The sequence below is a fragment of the Ornithodoros turicata genome, chromosome 6, assembly GCF_037126465.1.
Source record: "Ornithodoros turicata isolate Travis chromosome 6, ASM3712646v1, whole genome shotgun sequence".
Lineage (NCBI taxonomy): Eukaryota > Metazoa > Arthropoda > Arachnida > Ixodida > Argasidae > Ornithodoros > Ornithodoros turicata.
This window is the reverse complement of record NC_088206.1, coordinates 72,796,911-72,814,387: the sequence shown is the minus strand read 5'-3', so window position 1 is coordinate 72,814,387 and position 17,477 is coordinate 72,796,911. Positions and strand designations below refer to the sequence as shown.

At 44.4% G+C, this 17,477-nt stretch overlaps 2 protein-coding genes across 2 annotated transcripts; one reads left to right on the top strand and one right to left on the bottom strand.

The window, feature by feature from the left end:
* Nucleotides 1–697: 697 nt before the first annotated feature.
* Nucleotides 698–14,953, bottom strand: LOC135397313 (nuclear pore complex protein Nup133-like). The gene is made up of 32 exons (XM_064628808.1): nt 14,688–14,953; nt 14,455–14,579; nt 14,292–14,398; nt 14,002–14,211; nt 13,842–13,913; nt 13,578–13,688; nt 12,257–12,373; nt 12,129–12,188; nt 11,956–12,017; nt 11,742–11,809; nt 11,213–11,307; nt 11,017–11,119; nt 10,494–10,556; nt 10,209–10,296; nt 10,107–10,155; nt 9,938–10,009; nt 9,709–9,853; nt 9,520–9,626; nt 8,854–8,960; nt 8,671–8,770; nt 8,006–8,125; nt 7,180–7,302; nt 6,440–6,644; nt 4,698–4,831; nt 4,604–4,643; nt 3,894–4,072; nt 3,198–3,273; nt 3,056–3,117; nt 2,599–2,655; nt 2,393–2,535; nt 1,009–1,094; nt 698–930 (listed from the first exon to the last, which is right to left on the bottom strand). Exons 1-32 carry the CDS (start codon nt 14,801–14,803, stop codon nt 794–796), a joined length of 3,339 nt encoding a protein of 1,112 aa, XP_064484878.1. The 5' UTR covers nt 14,804–14,953; the 3' UTR covers nt 698–793.
* A 164-nt stretch (nt 14,954–15,117) lies between these two features.
* LOC135397314 (protein ZNRD2-like) lies at nt 15,118–16,944 on the top strand. Its single transcript, XM_064628809.1, has 3 exons — nt 15,118–15,450; nt 15,506–15,593; nt 16,494–16,944. Exons 1-3 carry the CDS (start codon nt 15,298–15,300, stop codon nt 16,901–16,903), a joined length of 651 nt encoding a protein of 216 aa, XP_064484879.1. The 5' UTR covers nt 15,118–15,297; the 3' UTR covers nt 16,904–16,944.
* The last annotated feature ends 533 nt before the right edge of the window (nt 16,945–17,477 follow it).

Genomic DNA, 17,477 nt, shown 5'->3' with positions numbered 1-17,477 from the left:
CTGTCATGACCATATAAGGTAAGGTATGAATCACGTTTTTCGTCACAGGTTTCGGAGCAAAGAGGGAAGGGCTTATGTTGGTAACCACGGTACCAGGAACGCCGTTGGGCGAATTGGAGAGGAGAGAGATTCCATTTCCGCGAAAAGCTGGTGTTTTTCTCAGCCGCATTTGTAGGGGAAGGTCAGCGGAAGTAGTTATTTGCAAGACTTCGCAACATTACGTCCGCATGCTAATTCGTTCTTCCTAGAAACCATACGAGGAGTTCATTGAAGGATTACTACGTGTGGTTCATTGGGTGCTTTGTGAAAGTGGAATTTCCTGCAAGGTGTCTGCTACGACAAGGTACGGCTTCCGCAGACGTCGTCTCAAACGGATGTCCAATTTTGAACATGGACACGGCGTATTCAAATATGTAACAGAACTCAGTCTGTCGAATAAACAGATTTAAAACGTTTAGACTCGATTGTATACGGACTAAGTATACGAACTTTAATTTGTCGTCTTTATCCAATGTTGACTCTAGATTTTATATTCGCGAAAAGCGTCCGTTTAAGCATCGTTGGCACCGCATCTGATTCTGTCGCAGTAACAAAATCGTAAGACAATGAAATGTATTGAGAAGAATAAGATAAAATGTGTTAAAGAAAGCACCTCATGGTCCTCCTTTCTCATTTTCATTTCTATTCACACCAGGAATGTGAGAAACGAATTTTTATTAATATAATCGTGCATCGTATTTGCTATGTACACAGTTTATAAAAGAAGGACATGCCTGGGGATCAATGGAACCACTCAAGAAATGAGACGCTGGATGTGTTCGTAACCAGCTCTAAGAAGAAATTTGAAGCTGTCGTTGTCGGACAGGGTTTCTAACTGGCCTGCTGTCAGAAGGTCGTTCATGGACGGCAGGAATTCTTGTAGACTTGCGCCTAAAATTGACAGCGAAAAAAAATGCCGAAAGTGTCACGCAGTATTAAAAAAAGATCAATTTAGAAAGTTCGATATACCTTGTGAAAATGCAAGTTCGATCACTCTGTAGAACAGGAGCGATTTCATAGTTTCGATCGGGTTGTCTGTGTCAAGGTCTTCCCATCTGCGAGAATTTGTGATTAAAGTGTCACTCACAGTCGCGATAAACAACAGTATAGTAGAAACGCAAGGGGGCACCAACAGGCAATGATAAAGGGGTTCGATTTCAAACTGACCAAAATGTTGCGAAGCGAGAGTTACTATTTGTGTAATACGTCAAGATATAATGTTAGCATTATTTTTCCGCAAGTGTTCAGTACACTCAGCACTAGAGTCACTGCAGCACACTCAGTGCGGGTCTCTTTCAGTGAGAAGACCAGGAAAATATGTCGGTAGAAAGCAGGATGAAGATTGACATGAAAGATACATATGCGGACATCATGTTGAAGAGAGTATCACCAGTTACCTGAGGTTCAATAAATTACTCTTCAATTAGAGGATTTCGGGCAAAAGTGAGATAGCACAATGGGAGGCAATCCTCGTCGAAATTGAAGGAGCATTAAATTTTTTTTAAAATCCTGAAACGTGCACGTGCGTTGAAATATCTATCGGCAAATTTTGATAAGCAGATGAGTCGAAACCGCGCCGACTGGGAACGCAGGGAAGACATTCCACGTCAGAGGGCCACACGTTTTGGAGCTATGGAGATGATTGGTGGAGGTGCTGATCTTTTCGGGATTTTTTAAAAATAAAATGGCTTTCAACGAGGATTGTTTCCTGCTCTGCTATCTCGCTTTTGCCCAAAATTCACTAATTGAACACTTAACGAATTTTAGGTAATCAGTCATCTTGTAGTTACATACTCTCTTCGAGATGAAGTCCGCCTTGCCGTGTAACTCCACTATATCTGTGCTGCTTCCATATCTTCTTATATAAAAAAAAACTGTGAATGATTAAAAAAAGAAAGAAAAAGACACATTGTGTACAGATATGTTCAGTGCTTGCTACACATGATCTTAGATCTGTGCTTAGATCTGTGTACAGTCGAACTCCTTTACAATGAAACTCAAGGGACAGCAAAAAAAATTCGCAGTAAAGGTATTTTCATTAAAAAGGATGTCTATTATTGGACCTAGAGGCTCCAGCGGGACCGCAAAAAAAATTTGCTGTAGTGGTATTTTCGTTAAAAAGGTGTTCGCTATAAAGGAGTTTGACTGTAAAACATTACAAATCAGGGGACTGCCGATACTTCGTATGGCGAAGACCTGAGAGTTGGGACTACCATCAAAACCGCACGAAAGATAGTCCCGTTTGCAGCTCATTGTCTCCTGCATGCCATCATCCTACCCACTGTCACCGTTAATACTCGGTAATGAAACGTCACCGTTTGCCTTGGAAAGAAATGCATTAGGCCTAACGTACTGGTCACGCAGGATGGCTTGACACCAAATCTGCAGGCGCAGTTCTTCCATGCGCGATGAGTCGGCGGTCAGGAAATCTATGAGCTCTAGCGCTTTCATGAAGTCATACTCGTCGGCATTCACGTTATCTTCGCTGGTGTACATCTGCGAAAAGAGATTTGTGTTTTGTTTTTTTCCCCCTCCGAGATAGTGGTGAGTCATACGGACCTGTATCATTTCTTCCGGCGTCAAGACCCGCATGTCGTCTGGATCCATACAGTAAGCCTGAAAAAGTGTGTAACGTGCTTAAGTACGTGTAAATACAAATATTGGCACGTTACAGTAATGCGTTTCTCCCCTGTCTAGCCTAAGGTTGGGTGTTTGATCAGATAAGTTCTGACGCATAGTCAGCAGGGTGAAGTCTTTCCCCACCCATGCTTTCAATACTTCAGCTCATGCCCCCTGTCATATGATTACGGGTCACACAGTTTGCTGCTACTCTGGCAACTTTTGATTTCAGTCGCAGCTTATGATGAATTTATCCGAGTCGCATTATTCTGATGAATTTGTTAAACTTTGCAGGAAGAGTATGGTTTCTTGCTTAGGGCAAACTTTTGCCTTGACTCTCACGACACTTCCCATAGAAATAGCGTAGTAACGCACAAAAAAAGAAAAAGAATGATACCTCCAGTAATGAAGCTGGCAAAGTTTCCTGGTACATAATAAGATCGTGTTCCCTGCTCACATCTGTAGGAAACAGACATCAATCAATCAATCAGTCAACGTTAATTAACGAAAAAAAGAAAGAAAGCACAAGCTCTTCTTACTCTCCACGTTGGCGTTTCGGACTTGGAACGGTTCTTCGCTTGCTAGCGACGCCAGTTTGCTGAGACTCAGGAGTGTCTGCAATAAAAGCGCTTAACTTTAGCACTGTCACAGAATGCTTTTTCTAACTGTTCTTTCATTTTTCTCTAAATACTGCACCCGTGCGCTATTCACCGTGTTAAATTTATATGGGCTCTTTTTTTGTGTCACGCCATTTTTCTATTCCACAAAATCTGGTGCAATCAACCACCTCTTCACTGTCTCAACATCACACTCATCAAGTACAGCAGTTCTACGCAAAAACGTCTATTTTTCCGCAGAAAAACTGTCTGACGATGAATATATCAGTCGAACACGACGAAAATTGATGTTCTATGGCTGGAACACGGAAGAAAGGACAAAACAACACACAAGCATCAAGTGCCTAAGCACAATGAAAGAAGCAAGTCACTGGAAAGGTTAGCCAGCTGCAGGACTCGAACCCACATCTTCTGAAGTGCCGGTCCAGGGCTCTACCAAGAGAGCTAAGCTAACAGCTAACTTAGCTTAGAGCTTAAGAGCTTAGAATTTAGGTGAAAAATATGATGAATTCTATACGTGAGTAAATACAGTATGTTCCAAACTGACCCTCCCAAAGCCGGTTGTTATAAACTGCCTCGACTGTACTGTAATACCAAGAATGTCAGAAACGGTTGTACCTTTTTCTTGGAAAGGTGCCTCTCTTCTTGGAGACCCAGGTTCTTGAGGGTCTTTGCCGCAGAGCTCAAATCTCCCGTTTGAATGTTGTGAAGCCAGCTTAAAGTGTCATGGCCCCTGAGGAACCTACTTAGGTCTCCGTGATACGCCACTGGCTGTTGCAGCAATTTTCCCGTGTGCCCTTCAAATGGTGAATTATTTTCGTTTATTTTGGTTGTATTCGAAGCACCGCTTACTTCCACATTCTCCAGAAATCCGAAAGACACTGCATTTCTTTCTGGTCACATTGCACTTCTAACTCTTGATGAAGGAATTGATTGAATCTTTATAAAAATCAGTCCTATGTCATTTAATGGTATGATTCCTGCTGGACTGCTGTAAGGGGTTCATATGCCCTGTCACGGATTCTCCCCCTTTATCACCTGTCCCTCACATCCGTATGAAACGAAATAAATATACGTACAAATTAAAATACTTGTTCAGACTGCATGCAAAGTTTTCGTCGACAGACAGAGAAATCATCGGAACTCTGCTTCCACATTTAAGCTGAAAGGTGCACAAAACAGGCACCGAATATGCAAGTACTATACTACAAACGGACTTCCACGGTAAAAATGCGCAAGCCGGTCTCCTCCAGTTGTTTCTGATTATGACACTGTTAGATACGGTCTTCGCTTTCATGATTACAATGATAAAGAGAGTGGGGTCTCACCTTTATCCAGATACCACTTGAAGACAAATTCGGGAAAATCCTGCAAGATACGCGTCTATTAGCAACAAGATGTCCAAGTATCGCAGCTGCGTACCTGTCCGGCGAAGTTGGTCATGTAGCCTCGTAACCTTGTCTGGTTATCGGTCGCCTCACATATCTCCACCAGGGAGCCGAAGTCGTAGTACTTCTCGGCGAGTGCCGTGGCCCGTTCGTACTGGCTCGCTTTTACTGCATGGAGACACTTTACAAGTATAGTATAGCAGAAAAACTGTAATTGAACTTCTGTATGCAATAAGGGGATAAGTCGACTTATCCCCTTTTTACTATTTTTGTTGCAATGACATCTACATACCAGAATGCACCTGCCAATGAAAACTTAGGACATTATTGTGATTTGTTGGCCCGCTACAGCATCGTAAAACACGGGAAATGCGTGTGTGTCAATGGGACGGACAATCATATCAGGCCCCTTTTCTCATTTTGGGATTTTTCGACTTATCCCCTTATTGCATACAGAGGTTCAATTATGTCAGAGCCAAAAATATATCGCGCCGTAGAGGAAAAGTAAATAGCAGCGATTTAAAGGGGACGGATTTGTACACATCAGTCAACCGACGCGTACGCCACAGCCACTCTGAATAATGCTGGAGCCCGAAGTTTTAGAGTTTAACCCGAATGAAGGTTGCCTCTTTAGGGTGAAACCCGATTTTTACCCGTCAAGTTCCCCACACCGAGATGTCTGTAGGAATGCACACTAATTTGTTTGGCAGCAGATGGCAGTTACGTCACCACTTATATCAAACCAATACGGTTAGTTTGCGTAACTAAGCCCGATTTCGCTCCAAACTAAGCATACTGGAAGTTTTTCACCCGAATTCGCATTAATTTAGAGCACACGTTCATTTACCCGATATTCACCCCCCCGAATTAAGAAAAGAATATTTCCCGAAAACTTCAATCTCGAAATATATGGCATGTGCCGGTTCTTCATACTCCAAGTTTTCCATAAAATTCACTGAAGCGATTGTCTTTGTTTATCCCCTGTGCTTTTTGAGGAGGGGACACTGAAGGATCATAGCCACCCTACTTGCTACAGTTTAGGGGTCATCTCTTTTAGGCAGCCCAAGAGAGCTCTAAACTTTCTTTTGTAGACTCCCATAGAATTGTTCAGGGAGACGTAGCAGATGTTGTTGCCAGCACAGCCGGTGGGAGGCTCTTACTAATTTAATTTCTTTACTCAAAGGAGGCATGAAATACAAAAATTTCTCCTCATGGAATGGAAGATGACGTTACATTGACATCAATACAAAAGGAACAGGATTAATCCGTTGTGTCGTTCTAGGTTTATGAGTGAAAGAAACCACCATGTACGCTTTCCCCCCCTCTCTCGGAGAAGTCTTGGATTGGTCTCTTCAGATGGTCACCCGCGATTATTGGACAAATCGTTCGAGGAGACCAACAAGAGCCCGCCTCGCATTGTCGGCCTTCTTGAGGAGGAGAGGGATAGCCTAAATTGCCGTTTCTTTTGCTCATAAATCACGAATGATGCGACGGATTAATCCTGTTCCTTTTGTGTTGATGTCAAGGTAATGGCATCTTTAAAGTTTTGCACTTCACATAACCGCTGCCTCTTGGGGAAAAATAATCTGCATTGTCAACAACAGAGAATGGAATGTTCTGAGTAGGTCATGATCTACGAGACAGTCCATTTAAAGGTTACCTCCACGGGTCTAAATGACAAAAGTAACATACTCCGAGAAAAGGAACGATAAGCTGATTATCAAAGGCGTTTCAGTTCATAAGATGAGGAGAATTCTTGCTGAAAGGCTCTCTAACCTAGAGGTGCTATCAGTCTGGTGCGATCCTGCTGGTACTTGAGTTCCAGGGCTTCGTACGCCATGCTGTTGTGCGAGAGAGAGTCCAGACGGACCTTGTAGCCGTGGAGGATTAGGTCTGCCAGGTCAGTCAGCTGCTGGAATACTTGGCCTCTGGAAGGGGCGTCATCCGCCAACGGGACAGCGTTCGACACAGTCAGGGCGTGCTTGAATATGGATGGATGGATGGATGGTCTGTTAGTGCTGGACCAGTGGCTTCACACTGGACTTCTCGTGCGTGCAAACCTCCATGGTTCACCATGTTAACGCCGTGGTGTAAACCATTATGATGGTTCTGACTCCTTGGAGTTTTCATTTGTCAAAAATTGGGAGGCATACAATGGAGCCCTCAATTAGCAGAAAATTACAAATTTTCTGGATGGTCTCCAAACGGTATCTCCCCAAAAGTCAAAATTTTGCAGAAATTGAAACCTCCGACAAGCATACCCCAACTACTGACGAACGAAAACCCTACAAATTAATTACACATCAAAACTCCTAGCGTACAGGATGCTAGACAACATTAAATTATGGAGCTTATTTTCTGTAAAGTACAGGAAAAGTAACAGCTGCTCACTTCTGTACATTGTCAACGGCCATTTTCTTGAGTATATCTCTGGGGTGGAACGTTTACATGTTTGCAGCTTATAAAGAGGAGAACTGGTGTAGGTGTTTAAAAATTGCATTGTTCCGCATACATACCTGTTTTGTGAGCGTATCTGCCGCAAAGGCTGTCCAGGGAAAATATTCCACGTTCGTCTCCTGTTCCGCCTCGTAAGCAAAACGTTCCTTGTCCCGAAACAGGCATGCGTCTTGAAGGACTTTCTGCGTGTAAAGATATACAAGTAAGACAAGGAGGAGATACAAAGACACAAACCAACACCAGGGCCCAGATCTTCAACTTGTCCACGTGCCATAGCAAACGTAGAATGCATCGCTTCACTTTTGATTCGCCACGAGGCGACTCATTGTTCCAATGGGGTAGAGTATCACCCCTGGCAATGAAACTCCCCAATCATCATCATCATTACAATAATGTTCCTTTTTTTCTTTCTTTTATTTTTTTATGGGTTTATTTCGTCTCCCTTTGCTGCGAAACTTAGAATGCAGCGGGCAACATACGCCCGGGTTTGGAGTGAAGACAAGGGGACAAACAAACAAATGTGCAGCACGGGACAAGATCTGAGTCTCGTCCTGTCTTGTAAGTTTGTTTGTTTGTCCCCTTGTACCTTTTATGCTCAAATTAGTATGCAGGTTCACATCAATGCCTGTAACCGTCTTTTAAAAATATCCGACAATACTAGAGGTGAAGTGTCGCAACCCCTATAGCGGCATCCATCTATCCTGATTTCACTTGGATGTATTTGTGTCGCTGAGCTGTTTTGCTCCATCAAAGCCACAGGCATAAGAGGTGTAATAGCATCACGGTGACTCCCCCATATGTTGCAACGGCAAGACGTCACATAGAAGATCTGCCGATCATCCTAACGTACCGACAAATGCAAAAGTCTCTTAAAAAGAGTCTCACCACAAAGATGTTGTTGACGGTTGTGATGAGCGTGAACTCTTCTTTTGGCGAGCAGTCTTTTTTAAGCTGCTCTTCTTCTTCGTCTAGGAATGCAGGAAATATGCTGTCCAGGCCAGAAACCTATATAAACCCATAAACCCATTTACCCATATGGGTCCTTCAGGTATATTAAATGAAATAAAAGGAGCACTATCCTAAGAAACGGCATGAATTACGTAGGACTCCGAAAATCTAATCCAGAGTGGCACTTCTAAGTTGGTTCCAAGTACACATGCTGTCACCAACTTGGCGGAGGCACCACCAACATCTTATACTGAACGTGAATCCTTTTCTTTTTGAGACAATGGGCGCGTTAAGTGGCTGCTCCGGAGCGCGAGTGTTTGACACTCCTACCGTTAAGTGGTTACGTTCGTACTCAGAGTTTTGTACGCGAGCCTGCTCTTCACGCCCTAGCTTTTGGAGGGTGCACAAAAATGGGGTATCCGCTTTTATGAGGTATCCACTGGGGTACAGGCTTTTCCGCATTTAACCACAAAACAGAAGGCTCTATTGGTACAGAAGAGAAAGCATGAAAAGTGCATTCACGATGTGCACTAAATGGAAAGTGCAGTATATGGCCAGCCTCGAGAGAAGTTACATCAAGTTTTGTCGAATCGAGTGCTTACCATCTGGAAGAAATGATCCGTCGCCGTGAGCTTTCCCGTCGGCATTAGGGTACGGTCCTGAATCGTCCGTTTTATGCAGGCATCAACGAGTGCCATGTGCCTGGAAATAAAGAACAAATGCTGTCCCAGAGACACAAAAGCAGCTTTACGCAGAGGACTGTTCGTAGCGAAACCATGTCTTACTGCACTTGCAAGGACCGCAGTTGCATTGCAGCCACCAGTTTTTCTGCATGCTCCTTGAGAAGCAGCCTGGTTGCCATGGGCGTCCCGCGGACAGTGATGGTACGCAGCTACGGGAATATAGATGGACATTTAGAGATATCATGATCGTGTGACGCTCCAAAGAGTTGTCACTGTGGAGCATGCAACAAAGAGAGAAACGAAAGAGAAAACAAATACGGTACTCTGTGCTAACTTACGTTCTTATTCCGCGTATATTATTATGTTGAAACTCCGCAATCATCATCATTAAAATAAAGTTGTTGTTGTCCTCGTTACACCGATAATGGTGACTTAATTGAAAATTAATGCTAATTAACTTTATTATTATGTCCTTACAGTGCATTGTCAAGCTATTGGCAGTCAATTGAAATATGTTTCGGCCTCAGAACAGTTACTTTCCATTCTATCGGTGGTAACCAATAACTCTGTAATTAGGGAAGTGTCCACATTTTAAATTAAAAGAAAATTCATTAGCTTAAATTTTAACTGGGAAGTTAATTAGCGTTCTGAGTCTCTGTGTGTGTGCTCCCCGCAGTAAGAACATCAAATATAATGGCTGTATTTTGGAGCACACATAACTAACTGGTTCAATGCATTTGCTGGAGTGTTCCTTTTTACGATACCCACCCTGCCCCACAGTCCGACACCTTTGAGAAAATTCAGCAGAAGCTTATGAGCCTGAAGCTTGTCTTCAAGTTGATGGTGGATTATCACTGACATAGTAGATGGCGCCACTGTTAAAAAACAAAGAGAAACGCAATGAAGGTCCAACACTTCAGCGAGCAAACTCGGGGAGGCAGAAATCAGTGCCCTAACCGGCATGTCCGGACTGACTCCACCGCGGATCGGAAACTGGAATGTCGTCGATCAACCTCTCGCTCAGGGTGGCCACGCTTTGGTCGAGCGCTGCATTGCCCTCGCCAGATGGAAACATCTCATCGATGATGGCTTCACTCTTGAGCTGAATGAGTATTTGACAGGAGCTTACATATACGACAACATATTCTCAGATTTTGTTACTTATCATTGGTGTTATCTCACGTACCAACTCGCTCCGACAGAACAGGACAAAGGCGCTCCTCAACTTGCTGTATCGCTTTTCCTCAACAGTCTCGCTCTGTGAGAAAATTAGGTCAACATCACGCACGAGGTCAATCAATCAAGATAGAGGAGAAGAAAGAAGAAAAGGGTGAACTAAAAATAAAAATCCGTACTTCTGGGTCTGCAGCAACTGGTTCCTGCATCAATATCTCTGGAGTAGCGCTGCAAAATGGAACATACATCTAGACTGTTGCACTGTTCTTTCTTACACGTACCTGATGTCATGAGCGGGTGCGTGAATTGAACGCACGCAAACAATTCCGTTTGTGAAAGAGTGGAAGAGCGGAGTTCCTTCGTAAGAACCTGCACGAAGGTTCGTGGAAAACACGGTACTTAGAACATCTGGTAAACGCAGCACAAACAGACACAGAACGCAGGCGACAGCAGAACTGTTGCGCGGTCACCCATGTGAGCCTGCAGTTTTGCTGTCGCCTCCGTTCTGCGTCTGTTTGTCAATGCCAACTACTCCGTTTAGAGACGCTAGTCCCGCGAGATCGCACCTGCACCCAGAATCCTGTCGTGCTTGAAATCGATTATGTCCATGTCGCTCGAACCGTCAAAAGCTGTAAAATAAATGACATTTCTCGTGAAACTTTTATTACTATAGCCAGAAGTTTTCGGGAAATATTTTTTCTAAATATGGAGGGTAAAAATTCGTGTGAATAAATGTGCGCTCTAAATTCATGCGAATTCGGGTGAAAGTAACTTCCAGTAAGCTAAATTTGGGGAGAAATCGAGCTCAGTTACTCAAGCTAACTCAAGTACTGGTTTTGTACGAACGGTGATGTAACTGCAGTTGCTGCCAAACAAGTTAGTGGGCATTCCTACACCTCAGTCTCAATGAAGGCAATTTGCTGAGTGAAAATCGGATTTCACCCTAAAGAGGCAACCTTCAATTCGGGGGTGCAAATTTGGGGAAGAATCGGGTTAAAGCCTAAAACTTCAGGCTCTATTGATTACATGTCATGCGAGGGAAGTGCTGTAAGTATGCTGTGGATGTGGATTACTCCAGCGGAAACTTACACCCAATGCAGAAGACCCTACTGCTGTTGTACACGTAACTCGACCGACGATTCACAGATGGCAGCACAAACTTGTAGCTCAAAAGACTTTCTTCGTCCCGTTCCTGCAAACAAGCTTGGATCATGTCACGTTTGATTCTAGAATGCGAAAAATGTTGTAGCATACGAGAGAAATGGAATGTTTGTAGTGGACTTACGGTGTACTGTTCCACAAACTTGAGTACAGAGAACAACTCGAAGTTGCAGGGCTTGTTGCTCGATGCGGAAGTGGGAGAATGGGTGTCAATAACTCCTGTCGAATCCATTAAGAGAGCGTATTATGAACATCATGGTGCAGGATGACATCGAAACAAGGCACAAAATGTAATCGGATGGGACTGTCCAAAAACAAGAATCTGCCCACCCAATCAGAGTCATATACTAACCAAGTGGAAATCATGTAGAAGCCTTTTCTGTATGGTACGAAGAATGTTTTTGAATTTCTGGACAAAACTGTCTCAAAATGTGCTTTGGGGGAAGTTATATCCACAGAATGAGTGTTGCCATGATAACGTAATCAGAGTTGTACCATTTGGTTGGTGTCTGTTGCACTAAAACACGCTGGAAGAAAGTCCGTATCCCATTCACGAGACACGTAGGGGGTTGGGAGCCACTCACGATTTTCTAAAATTCTCTAACAATTTGAAGACTAGCAACAACGGGAGGAAGTGAATATGACCACCGTACCCAGAGCAAAGTGCAGCTGCTGTGACACTTGCGGATTGAGGGCAGCCATCAAAACCATGACACCATCCCTGAAAAAGCCACCCAGGTCGGGATGTTTCTCGTGTCTGCGCTACGGGCTACATATGACTAGAAGCAGTTTCATCCGAATTTTTTAAAAAACAATGACCGAGACACAGTTTTAGTTTCACAAGCACAAATCTACAGAACGCCTTACGTTGTGAGCTGCATGTCGATGCACCAGGCTTTGAGTTGAGACGGAAGAGTATTTTCTCTTTCCTTGTAAAAAACAAAAAAGAAGAAGTAAAAAAAAAAAAAAGAGTCAGGAACATGCAACAAACACACAAATAAAAACTCGTGAACATAAAATATCGGGAGGGCATTTCTTACCCACAACGCGGCGTGGAACTGTTCTTTCATTGGCCGATCTAAGTCGCATTCTGAGCAGAGCTGCAAAGTGTGTCCATATTTATTAAATAAAATCGGAACACTTTATCCCCGCACAAGACAGCCCCCACCCTTTCCCTGCCGGCCTCTTCGAGCAACCACTTCTGCAAACTGTTTCGAACCAGCACGTAGATGACCTTCTCGTCGTCTTCCTCCTGCGGCTCCGCGAGCACCTTCACCAGGGGCCTCTGCGGGGACGGAAGATGGGGAATTAGACTGCACGGTCGTTTCTAAATGCCTGCGCAGGCGGACAAGGAAACAATCCCTTCATCCTCATATTGTAACACCTCCTCAAGGTTTGTGTCACGCGTGCAGGCCAAGTCGTGGTCTGAGGAGCAACTGCCATGCACACACTATGGAAGTATGTCAGTTTACCGTAATTTCACGCGGATTAGCCGCGGCTTATGCGCAATTTTTTTTTTTATCACAGGCGCTCTGCGGCTTATCTACCGGTGTGGCTTATCTGATGACCATTTTTCCCTGGTATTTTTCCCATAGGCCAGTTTTAGCGAAAGACAGACAGTATCTCTGGAACAGTACCGCCCTGCCGATGCATAAACAATTTTTTAATGTGGCCGCGTCCACATTCGAGTAGACTGTCCTTCCTGCTGCCTTCCCCCCAAGCAGCTTTAAAGAAAGTGGTGACAGTGATTTGTGTCTTCTGGGAGGCCACTGGCCCGTCGAACTGTGAAAAACACGCAGCAAGGGAACAATCCAATCTTGGTAGAACACTCGAACTGACCTCCTTTGTTGTACACCATGCCGACCACGGAGTATATGGACCACAAGGTTTATAGCCTTCTCTATGGTCTCCTTCGTCGCACAAATCAGTCGCGTCGCATTGTCCACGGCTTATCTGCTTATCTGCCCGAAAATTTTCAAAATGTTCCTGAAAATGGGTCCTGCGGCTTATACACGTGAAATTACGGTATTCCACGGTCTCACTACGATCTACAGCGACTCCCCGTAATGGCTTTAAAATTTAGCAGGCAACCGGTTGGACAAGCGCTGTTTTGTACGTGATGCTGAAAGAGGAAAAAATCATATGGAACAGCCGTATTAAATACATTAGGCGTGTGTAGGTTCAGAGTGTGTCTAAGTCAGCTGGACTCTCGCCCTCTCACTACATACGTCAAAATGGCTTGGTCCATGGCCAAGCTCCAGCTTACCGACTCTCTGCCCTAAAAGCACTTTTAAACATTTTAGACACCCTAGGACTTGGGTCCTCACCGTGAGGTGAGTCATTATTCCACTTCACCACATTACCACCCGCAAGGGGGTAGAGTATCGCCCCTGGCGATGAAACTTCCCAAACACCACCATTAAAATAAAGTAGTTGTCCTTGTTGTTGTTGTGTTGTGTTGTCTTCAACAATGCGACACTGCAGCTTACAGTTTCCGAAGACTGTGCAGGCATAGCTCCGAAGATGAAGGAGGACACCCTGCGGCCGATGCCGAGAAGGAGGCTTTGCTGGGCGTGCAAAGCACTGCACTGTAATATCGTCTGCAATCATATAACAAAGGGGATATAAGACACCTCAAAACAATACGCGCTATTACCAACAAAATAAGGTTGTTTTTATCGTTCGCACGCTACATTACATTTATATCAGCGGTGATACAACACCTCGACAAAGAAGTACCAAAAAGCTCTTACTTGTCCATCTACTGTCTGTGGCGTGATCAGCATCAGAGAGCTTGTCGTGGTGGCCAGGATGCAGCCAATTGGCTACAGAGAAAAGTCAGAGGAACTTAGAACGACGTAAAAGGGACTTGAAAAAAAAAAAAATTTAACAGGGAAAAAAATGGGAGTCCACCTGCGCGTCAGTCAGAGAGAAGCATTCTTCACCCTGGAGATCAGCCACAGTGTCGAGTGAAGAGCCCTCGTGCGCGACATTGGGCCAATATCGAACAATACCCGATGGGGAGACTGCAATGGCAGCTGGAGCCATTCGCTCTCTCAGTAGAACGAGGGCCAAATCTGCTCGGTGGGCCAGGTCACTTGGGGGCAGCAGCAATTCCTGGCACTATCAGGAGAGCGCGATCATTCTACATCACCACGTTTGTCGATAGCAGTTGCTTTATTGATTACAGAAGGTGGGCTCACGTTTCTGTTTCTCGTGCCGTTTTTGTACTGCCACACCAGCAATTTTCTGCCGCACACCAGCCAGGCCCATCCTGCGCTCGATATCTTGGCGCTGATTTCTGTTCCAGCTGCGTGAGATAACGCCGCTTTATTATCAACGGCAAACAGTTAAGAATTATGTTACGTTCGGCAGAAACCAGGGCATCGCTGACGAAGACCGGGACAACGTTTCCAAAGCATTCAACGACATGATCCGGAGTCTCGCCGAGAACGGAACTGTTTAGTGACAGACTGTTGAATGACGACGCTCTGAAAACGAAGCGTAAAATCATGCTTAAGAGATGGAAATTGATCTTCGGGTTTTTTATGTGTACACAGTGACAACGCATGCATTTTTTAGATGTCTTTGTCACCAACCCCGGAGTGTAAGGAGACTTCGCAAAAGACGCACTGGAGAGCCGTTTTGCAGAAGACAGTGGTGTGTTGAAGAACGACGTGCTTCTCCGTGCGGACCGTCGTGGTGTAGACATCATGGTGAATATTTGAAAGGTCACCACACCACCAACTGGCAGTGTAACAAATTATAGCAGCGATTAAAAGCGCATAAAATTCGCATACACAGTTTACCGCGCACGCTAGGAAGGTTCCAACTTTAAAAGCCCCTCCAAAAGGTGACACGGAGCACTACGGAAGGAAGTTTAGAGGTTTACCGGTTCGTCACAAATTAAGGAACAACCACACTGATATTCTTGTCCAACTTTGTTCTGCGTGGAAAATAAACCGGCACGTTTGCGATAGTATTTTGCATTTAATTGAAATGATTGCACATATTCGAAGCCGCCGTAGCCGGCGTAGAGTCAAAAAACCAAAAACCATCAAAAACACGTGCGACGTGCTCACAGCGGTTGCTGCTCATGAATGGTCAACGTCAGACGTGAGAGAAAATAGTTACAAATTGGTGTATTAGTGATCCTAAGAAGCATACTGTGAAAGTAGAAGAGATACCGTTTCTATACTGCACTGAAAAATGACGGGAGACGACACATGGACGCCTCCCACAGAGGCAGAACTCAAGGTGTACGAGGCCCGGCGCGAACGGATGGATAAGATCAGCAAAATAATGGGCGATTATTTACTCAAAGGCTACAAAATGCTGAGTGACCTGTGCGACGTGTGTGAGGTAAGCTGTAGATGAAATGCCACAGCGTCACACCAACGTGCCGCTTTATTTGCAGACGATTCTCATGGAAGACCGCCAGGGTAACACCTACTGCATTGCCTGTTGCGAAGTCGATACGACAGAAAATGTGAAAGATAATCCAGGTACGCAATATTTTGCTATTGAACCTCAATATAGAATCACGCATTCTAACAGCTGTTCAAACGCAGAGTAATCAGTTAATTAACTGCCTGACCACCCTTTGGAAATGCACCTGGAATTACACGGTGGTGTCGCATAAATTTGCATTGGACATCTTAAATGCAAGATCAGTTCAAGGCATGTAAACCCCATTTGCCAGTTTATATGTCCAACTAGTGGTGCAGTCAGAAAAATATTTCGGGGTGTGTTCTACTGGAGACTTTACATGGGGCAGGAGGATTTCACCCTTGTTTCACCCTCCCAAATGCACAACCTCAGGTACGATTGGCGGTGTGGGGTCGGGGTTCAGTTTGAACCCTCCGAGACCAATAGTTGCCTTCGCGGTGCTAACACAGAATAAAAAAAAAACAACGCAAAAAACATTTAATTAACGTAAGCTGTTGTCTTTCTGATTTTCGCATAGGATCATGTGTGCATATAGTTAGAGCCTGAAGTTTTCGGGAAATATTTTTTTCTAAATTCGGGGGGTAAAAATCGGGTAAATAAACATCTGCACTAAATGCATGCGAATTGGGGTGAAAAAACTTCCATTACGCTAAAATCTGGGAGAAATCGGGCTCAGTTATCCGAACTAACTGTAGCGATTTGGTACAAACGGTGATGTAACTACATTTTTCTGCCAAACAAGTAAGCTGGTGCATTCCTACAGACATCCCAGAGAGGGCAATTTGCCGGGTAAAAATCCGGTTTCACCCTAAAGAGGCAACCTTCGATTCGGGGTGCAAATTCGGGGAAGAATCTGGTAAAATCCTAAAACTTCAGGCTCTACATATAGTGTAATGAGAACACGCTTGAGGTGCGAGTGCAAGTTATCTTTTTCATCTTCCTTTGCATCCGTCCAGTTTTCTCCGAAGCAGCCGCCCGTCGCCTCGTGGAAGAATCTCAGTATGCGACGGAATCCCGTGACAGCAATGTCGTTAATGACAGGCACCCGTCACCACCATCTGCACCTCTGCATCAGTGTACAAGTTCTGCACTTCCGCAGAGTAACAGTCTGCCACCTAAAGAGACTGACTGTGCGCCGGCGTTACCAGAAAAACGTCCTCGAAGGACGACAGATGAAGAAGGCGATCATCTAGATGTGGACAGCACGTTGCGGAGCGTGCGGAACAAAATGACGTGGGCGTCTCGAGAGCTTGAAGGCTGCCAGAGCATCGAAGTGTGTATACAGTTATGCAACTTAATCAAGGCTTGCGCAGAGACTATGGTGACGTTAGGCAAAACAAAGCATGGAGCGTGCACTGTAGAATAACCGGAGGTTTCTGTACATAAAATGTTTCAATGTTCTACGGATAGGTTTAATCAGGTGGTGTCTTCATTTAGCACTGGATCTACGTAATGAACCTACTGCCTGCACAATTCATGACTGAAATCTAGTGACCTTTTCTGTCCTGTTTCATGCTCATTCTTTGTGAATATCTTTTTAACTGCTTCACGTACTTACCCCCCGAATTCGTAGATGCGCCTTGACTTGACCTTGACTTTCGGCTATCTTGAGCTAGCACGCAACAGAAATCCTCCTCGACTTGGAGCGCATGCTCATGGTGAACTTGACTTGGTTAAAATCTCGAAAACTTCTAAGTCAGGGCAGTAGCCATGACTTCTGCATCTCTTGGATGGACACACTATTCCGGCACAGTTGCACAACTGTTGGGCTTTGGACATAAATAGGCTGTGAAATTTCAGAAGGCTCTGTAGACCTCGCAGTGAAATATTGCAAAAGTATATTTAAAAAAATAGATGAGATGAGGAAGTTACTCTACAAAAGGAACTCTTTTCCAGTTAGGTTACTGTGCAAAAAAATGTAAGTTACAGCTTTGGAAAGG